Genomic DNA, 8,660 nt, shown 5'->3' on the forward strand with positions numbered 1-8,660 from the left:
GGCACGGCCCTGCCCTCACCCCGTTTCCAGGAGCGAGTACCTGAGCAGAGCCGCCGGTGTGGGAGCGGCCCCGAGGCCGAGGGGCTGGGGTGAAGCGGCGGGGCCGCGTCCCAGATGCATTAATTACCCGGTAGTGCGGCTCACCTGCTGTCTCGTTCTGACCCCTGCCTAAACACAGCAGATGCGCTCGATGTTCAGCCCGCTGCTAGGGGAGGATATTTGTTTCAAGGGAAAGACTCCCTGTGTGAGGAGGCGGTGGCCAAGAGGAAATACGGACAGGGCTATGGCACTGGATGGATGGAGAGAAATAAAATCCACAAGTTTGTTAACAAAGTTCAGTTTCTTACCATGAAATGATGATCAGGACAATTTAAGAGAGGTTCTACTTCCTCTTTAAAATGTCACTTCCACACTAATATTAAAAGACAGGTGTTTCTTGATCATAGAATCATAGAATCAGCAAGGTTGGAAGAGGCCTTTAAAAACATCCAGTCCAACCATCAATCCAGATCTAACACTGTAACCACTAAATCACTAAAGCACACCACCCAGGGCCAGATCCAGACGCCTCTTAAATACCTCCAGGGATGGTGACTCTACAACCTCCCTGGGCAACCTATTCTAATGACTGACCGGCCTAACAGTGAAAAACTTTTCCTAATACCTAATCTGAGTGTCCCCTGGCTCGGCTGAAGGCCATCTCCTCTGGTCCTCTCACTGCAGTCACAGTAGAAGAGACTGACCCCCACCTCACTACAGCCTCCTTTCAGAGAGTTGTAGAGAGGGATGAGGTTCCCTCTGAGCCTCCTCCAGGCTAAACAAACCCAGCTCCCTCAGCCCTTCCTCATAGGATGTGTTTTCTTCACAAGCCTTTTTGCCCTTCTCTGGACACGCTCCAGCACCTTAATGTTCTTTTTAAAGTGAGGGGCCAAAAACTGAACACAGTACTTGAAGTGTGGCCTCACCAGTGCTGAGTGCAGGGGGATGTTCCAGAGAGCGTGACTCTGTTCTCAGGCTAGTTTTCCACAAACATTAGGCATTAATGGGGTCAGTTGTAGGCCGGGGATTTCTTACATAAAAATTCTAATGAGATCTTGTCTCTATTCTGGGAGTAATGCCTTTAGGATTGTCTCTGCTTGGGTTAGATTGTTGGCGCTTAAACTAGGGAGTGAGCTGGGATCATCCAGCTGGGCACTGTGTTTTGGGCAGGGATGGCTGAACAAGGGCATGCTGCCTGTGATGCTCTGTGTGAAAAACATGAAGGCTGGTATAAATACCGACATGGCTGAAGGATGGTATCGTAACTGGTATCCATGACTTTCTTTCCTGGCTCTAAATTAGTTTGCAGGGCTTCAATCTTTGCTACCAAACAGAAAAAGAGTGTAGTTAGTATGCCAGTGTATGTGTATGGACATATGAAAGGGGGACACAACCTAAATATTAAAACCAAAACTTTATAATGCCAGATTCAGTTCTTCACAGCTGCAGGTGTCTCGATAATAAAATAGAAGATGACATTGTTCAAAAGTTAAGTATTAAATACATCTAAATTAGTTTTCTACCAAATGAGTAAAATTACTGTTTACATCTCAGAACTTTGTAAAAGTCAATAGACTTTTGGGTATCAAATGACTGAGGAAGAATTGGTGTAACTGTAAAAGAGAATTTTTAATCCCTTTGAATCCTGTTTTTACTGAACCTGAGAGTAATGTGCATGTATCATTAGAAACTGTAAAGTAGAAACCAATTAGCTCCTAAAGTTACATATTAGACTTAGAGGATCTTCTGAAAAAAAAAAATAATGGAAAGTGTTCCATGAAGTGGGTAAAAGCATTTTTTTTTCTGCATCAGTAGGCACAAGCCTTTAGACATTGCTTCCAAATCACTGTTAGCCACAGTTCCTCCAGTCCACCATGCTTTGGACCTGATTTACATTTGTTACCTCATAACGCTAAGCAAGGTGCTTTGAATTTAATGTGTTAAGCCATCAGACATGGACCACACTATTCAAGGTCCAGAATGTTCCATCTTCCTTAAATGTTAATGGTAATTTGCAGATGTGCATTTATGAACGTATTACATGGGGGTTTTTTTCCTTTTTTTTGGCAGGTGACATTGGTGACGGAAGAAGGACAAGAATGATTACATATCCATAACTCCCAGCAGTATGTCAGGTAATCATATTTCATAAGAACACCTATGCAATATTTCTTGCTGTTCTGGAGTGATTATTACTAAATATTTACTGAAAAATACTTATTTAACGATTTCTGAATTCATTGGTGCTGGGAATGGAAATCTTTCCTCTACCTAGAGCACAGAGATGTGGGACACATAGTAATCATCCCCAACATTTTTGAAACTCTCATCTTCCCTGGTTTGCCTTCCAGAGCCTAGTTGTGTTCTAAATGCACGCATTCTGGCTGAAGCTGCCAGCACAGGAACGGTTTCTGCTGAGTATCCTGGTCTAAGTTGTTTTGTAACATGGATATATCCCCTGAGCTTCAAAGTGAGACAGTCAAACTTATTTTACATAGATTGCCAAGTACACTTTAGAGAATTATTGACTAAGTCTGCAGGTGGCATGAAGATCCAGAGTTGACATGACCATTAACCATTTTAAGCCTCCTTAACCATCTTATCCCTACCAGTTGCAAAGCATCTGAAGGCTACACATAAATTAGCTGTGTCAAACCCCCCCTGTATCTAATCCCAGAACAGGGTATGTAGAAAGATGTGCTTATTACGTGGAGATAATGTAGAAGGCCAGAGAATTTCAGGCTTCCAGAATTTGTTTTAGTATTCTCAATTTGTGTAAGAAAATGTTCTACTGATACTGTTTGTCAATGTGTATTTCAAGAGCCAAATGCTTAAAGGGGACCTTTTAAAAACCTGTTTGTAAAATGCAGCATGTGCTACATAGGAAAAATCATTACTAACAAGACTGTATTCCTGGTGCTCTGGCAAAGAGACAGCTTATTTAGTCTGTGCAGATCAAATATCCTTTCCTTTTCCTTAGAAGGTTCCCGTCCATTTGTACTGGCCAGCAAGCTGCATTCACCAACAAAGAAGGTCTTCTGGCTTTAGGTTTCTAGATAAGAGGCAGAGGGTAAAATTCATGGGAAGAAACAGAGTATTATATAAATACATGCTTTCATAGTAAAACATATTATTTGATAACATGAAAAGGTGTGTCTTTTTATGGTTTCTTTGCTGCCCATTGAAACAGAGATGGATATAAGACGGAAGCAGAGGGCATTGAGGCATTTTGTGGAATGAAGTGGAATACTGACCCTTGGTTGGTGTGTCAGGCTCTGACTTAGCATCACTGCCACATGAGGATCAGGAAAGAGTTAGTGTCCTTAGGCTGCATTGGCAGGCCCTACTAGAGTGGTTTTGCATTGTCCTGCAGGCATTCTGGGCATGGTGATTTCATTTGGCAAATACCTGTTTTGGAAGAATTCAAAGGATTGGCATGTAACTTGTTCTCTTCCAACTCTCTGTTGTACTCTCCCCTGTCTCATGTTAACTGTGTTTTATGGCATTTTACTACAGGGCTTGACATTGGTGTGGTTTTGGAGGGAATAGTTAATAGCTTCTTCTGTGTGATGTCAAGAGATGAGGAAGGAAACACAGTGTACTCACTTTATCCTCACCTTATCTGTTGGGTCTGTGGCTTCCTGTGGAGGGTGGGTTTATGGAGATTTTCCGCTAGCACTCTAACTAGTCCTGTCTCCCTGGGCTTGCCCCTGGCAGGGCAGCTCTGCTAAACTCAGTGACACACAAAGCCTAATTGAAAGCACCTACATTTTCTGCATTTCTTTTGACAGAAGTCAGCAGAACAAATATGTACAAAGAAAATAATAAAAAAAAAAAACGGTTGAGATGGAGATGACTGTTTGTACAGCTGTAGTTGTCCAGCACTTTTCATTATGAGATGTTCATCTTTTCTGTTTCTGGTTAAGGAATGGCATTCCCGACATGAGTGTAAACGTGCAAAGAAGCATGGATGAAATTAAAGTCTTTCAAACTGTATTTAAACTTCATAAATACCACCATCCAGAGCCAGAAAAGAGTCCTTTTCTAATGAATGATAATGGAAGTTTAGAGTCTGTTATTGAGTCACTGAAATATGGGAGCAGAATCTAATATGAAACCAAACCAATTGGCTAAAATAACAGGCTGTATCATTCTGTATTTTTGGTAGATAATTTCTCTCCCCATATGTTATGTTTCTACTGCAGTATGTATTTTCCTCTTGTAGGTACTGCCTGAAAGCCTTCAGGTTCTAGTGCAATGTAGAGAAATTTTTCTGACAGGAGATTTTAGAATTTGACCTTGACAGTAAAGCTAAGCTTTAGTACATTTGCCGTTTCCATAAGAAAAATATTTTGAATATTTTGACATCTCATCTTTAAAAACGCATACTGGTGTGATTATTTTACATGCTTATAGCTTTTAATAGAGAGGTTCTAGTTTGTCAAAATTATTTTGGGAATTTCAAAGTTGTGGGTATCATAGAAGGATTTCAGAAATACAGAAGCCCTTACTTAAAAGTGAATAAAATTGAAAATAAAAAGCAGAGTGAATGTATGAGGTAAAATATTCGCATGCAAAAAGCTAAACCGAAACACAAAGACTGAATTAATGAAGTCAAAGCTACTCTTCCTTTTTCTTAGAATGCAGTCAGAGTTCACCCAGCAATACAGATAGAGTTAATGAACACCTAATATTGGGTACTTGATGTCATAAGAAGCAGACAAGTGAAAAGCTGGACCTACAGGTTTTGTAGACACAGTGTTTGTCAGTTTGCTTTTGCAACTCTGCCTATTCCAGGTGTCAGGACTTGCTGAACTAGTTTTTTTTACAACTAGCACAGATGATGACCAAACACTGAGATAAAGGGATGCTTTAGGAGAGGGAGAGGTGGACATAATATGTCTTTGAGTACTATCTCTGAGACAGACGCATTCTGTTCTCATTAACTGAAGCTTGGTAAAGTAAATAGTTTTCAGATGAGCCATCACACACTTAAAAGTAACAAAGCAAATCTAAAAGTTTAGCTTTTCTGTTTTGAAACATTGTTTTTATTAAGCGTGGGTTGTCTTTTATAGAATCACAGAATGGCTTGGGTTGGAAAGGACCTATAAAAGTTGTCTCGTCCAACCCCCCTGCAATGAACAGAGACATCTTCAACTAGATCAGGTTTCTCAGATGCCCATCCAACCTAATTGTGAATGGGATAGGGTACACCTTCTCTGGGTAACGTGTTGCAATGTTTTAACACCCTCATTGTAAAAACCTTCTTCCTTATATCTAATCTAAATCGACCTTCCTTCAGTTTAACAATTACCCCTTGTCCTGTTGCAACAGGCTAAAAAGTTTGTCCCCATCTTTCTTATAGGCCCCCTTCAGGTACTAAAAAGCCACAATAGTCTCCCCAGAGCTTTCCCTTCTCAATGTTGAGCAGTTTCAACTCTTTCAAGCTTTCCTCATAGGAGAGGTGTTTGATTCCTGTGATCACCTTGGTGGCCCTCCTCTGGACTCACAGGTCCATGTCCTTCCTGCTCTGAGGACCCCAGAGCTGGATGCAGTGCTCCAGGTGGGGTCTCATGAGAGGGGAATAGAGGGGGAGAATCTCCTTCCTTGCTCTGGTGGCCACACTGCTTTGGGTGCTGCCCATGGTATGATTGGTTTTCTGGGCTGCAGCAACAGCATTCATCAGCAGTTTTAAAGTTGACACCAACAATTGCTGCCCACAGAGTAATATCTGAGAAAATAATTTTATCAGCATTCTAAAATCAGGGCTATCTTAGCAATAACGGCACACATTCTTTCTTGTGCATACATTTGCACAATAGAATAGAAAAAAGGTTGGAAAGTATTATTTTCCCATCGAGAAAATAGTGTTTTTAAATTAATGTGTAACATAATTTTAAAAGTTCTTTCTATTTTAGCACTCTGGTTTAGCATCACTATTCACTGGCAGTAGTTATCACTGGAGGCTCCCTTCTGTACATTTTCTCCCAAAATGTAGGACAAACCCAGAGACATATCTTCATCTTACTTTATTTACTGGAGTGATAACTGAAGAAGAAATTCAAGAATGGGTTCTAAAACCTAGAAAATAGTATTTGTAGGATACAATAAATCTCATAATTTTTACCTTCATGGCAGATGAAGAGAGAATGTAAGGAGTGGAATAGTGGTTCCAGTAAAAACTGCAGCAGTTCTTTCACTGATTTCAGTAAGACCAGGGTTTTACTCTGCTTTTATTTGGGAGCTTCAAAATCAACTCAGTCATTGTGCTTCTACTCAAATATCCACACTGTTCTGTTTGACCGTAAAGTTAGATCAAGATAGGAATTATAATAAAATTAAGTGCTTACCTTGGGGAATATAATTTAAATGTCATAAATGCATATTTTCAGTAAGTAGAATTTAATATGCAACGTTTCTTGAAACAGGTCCCTCATTTGGAGAAGAAAATTAATCAGCTTTCGTGCAACAAATCCATTTGAAAACCAGTGTCTCCAAGGGTGTTGCACGTAGTTTCCAAGAACTGGGAAAAGTAATAGAATAGGAAAGGTACCACATTTTCTTCATGAGTCTTTTCACTGTAATGCTCATTACCCTGTAAACTTGACATTAATTCAGATGGAGAACAGTTTATTGTTTAATATTAGCTGAGAAATTATTTCTCCCATATTTCTATAATAAATTTCTTAGGATAATTTAATTTGACATACATCACTGTCTGACACTTCTTTGCCTGCCAGACCATGATAAAATCCAACTAAATCAAGTGTATTATTTCTTTCAAGTAATGGATTTTTTAGGAGGACAGTAAATACTTTAATATAAGGTTTTGTTATGCCAGGATTCAGCAGCTTTGTAATGAGCTTTTGGGGATTTTCAAAAGGTTAACAAGATTTATATTGTGGGATGTTTTTGCATGAAGCTATGAATCACTCCATGATGGCTCTTATTACTTAGAAGCATATTTCTGAATATGCAGTTAAAAATACCACACTTGCCAAGTTCTAGGTTACAGACACTCTGGGTTAATTTTACCTTTTTTTTTATGGTTCAGAATTTAATATTTTAAAAAGTGCTTTGTAAAAGTGCTACATAAATACAAAAGCCAAGTAGTCTGTTAAACATTTTATAATGTTTCAAATTTTATGCAATTCTTTAATATGCTGGTGTTTTCTTTCCAACTTAAGAATACCTCCTGTTTTTTCCACAGAAAATTACACATTTTCAAAAAAAAAAAGGGGGAGGGATCTGGTTAGATTTCACAAAGAAGGGAGAAAACAAACTTGTTTTTATGTTTGTTTAGGGGTTTTTTGTTTGGTTTGGGTTTTTTGTTTTGTTTTTTGTTTTCAGGGTTTTTTTTAGTTTTGTGGCATTTGCTAGTCATTTTAAGTACATTTCATTATGTTAATGCTGATATGTTTTTCCTTTTCTATTTTGTTTTTAATGATCACTCAGTATATGTAGTCCCTTTCTATAGTAGTTTTATTTAAGCCAGAGCTGTTTCTTTTGTTAACTCATTTTTCTGACATTTATTTCTGATGGGAGCAGATTGTTGTGTTTGACATTTTGAGTATAATTCTTAGACTGTGTAGCTGTGTTTCACTACTGGCATCAGGTTAGGAGGACTGCAAAGGGTTGTCAGTATAAAATGTACTTGTTCATTTCACAGGCAAGAAGCTTTTAGAGTAGTTATTTTAAAGGTCCTTCTGTTTTTTCTGTCTTCTCCACTAGCCTATAAAATAAAACATTTTGCTGTGCTTGCCACAGGAGTTGCAGCCTGCCATTCTATGATCTTCAAAAGCCTGACCACAGCTGCTGTTTATTTCTTCTGGTAACTGTATGTCAAAGCAATGGACTTAAAACACTTGCTCTTGGTACTGATTCCTATATGTAGAGAGGACTGTACTTTTTTTTTTTTTTTTTTTTTTTTTTTTCAATTTTAAAGTTTTTGGTAACTTAATTTTTTTTTTTTGTGCCAATTGTAAAGCTGTTGGTAAACTCTAGGATCAATCCAATCAGGCATTTTCCAGTTATTTCCATATAAACAAAATACCTTTTACATTCACTAAAGGCACCTCTCATTATGTTCTTTAAAAGCATCAGATTTGCTGCAGTGCTTATCCTAGAGGAAGACAAATGTTTCAGGAAATGTGTAAATGTTGCAATACACGAAGCCCAGACTTTCATTATTGCTTTGTTGTGTTTCTGAAAATGCTTTAGACCTGTACCAAGCTTGAGTTTATTTGAAGTTTAAAAGAATTTTCTCGTCACATCCAAGTTTGTCTTTTTTACTGAAGAAGTCTTTGACTGCATTGTTTGGGCAAACTTTATTTGTTTATTTAATTTTTCTGTCTTAACAAATTACATATTTGTTAAGACTGCTAGTTTTAGTATCTTTATTTATTTTACCTGGCCATTACTCAAACCTCAGTCCTTCAATGAGAGGTGTTATTTCAAGATACTGACTATCTCTTTAAGCAATTCTAGAACTAAAATAACTTGGACTGTTTCACCACCTTGAAAAAAGAAAGGGCTTCAGTTATGTGCATGTATTCCCAGGATTTCGTTAGCAAGCAGTGGCCAAATATACTGTCCATTTCCCAGTGGGAACAAGTGGAAGG

At 38.5% G+C, this 8,660-nt stretch overlaps 1 protein-coding gene across 6 annotated transcripts in view; it reads left to right on the forward strand.

The window, feature by feature from the left end:
• The window catches only part of THRB (thyroid hormone receptor beta), a 157,140-nt gene that overhangs the window by 104,586 nt on the left and 43,894 nt on the right, over positions 1-8,660 (forward strand). For all 6 annotated transcript variants that reach the window (XM_017732120.1, XM_017732118.1, XM_017732119.1 and 3 more), the window contains one exon: positions 2,110-2,174. In XM_017732120.1, coding sequence (XP_017587609.1) covers positions 2,168-2,174 — 7 coding nt within the window. In that variant the 5' untranslated portion in view covers positions 2,110-2,167. The remainder of the gene's footprint in view (positions 1-2,109; positions 2,175-8,660) is intronic.

The sequence above is a fragment of the Corvus brachyrhynchos genome, unplaced genomic scaffold (genome assembly GCF_000691975.1).
Source record: "Corvus brachyrhynchos isolate BGI_N302 unplaced genomic scaffold, ASM69197v1 scaffold53, whole genome shotgun sequence".
In the NCBI taxonomy this organism is placed as follows: Eukaryota; Metazoa; Chordata; class Aves; order Passeriformes; family Corvidae; genus Corvus; species Corvus brachyrhynchos.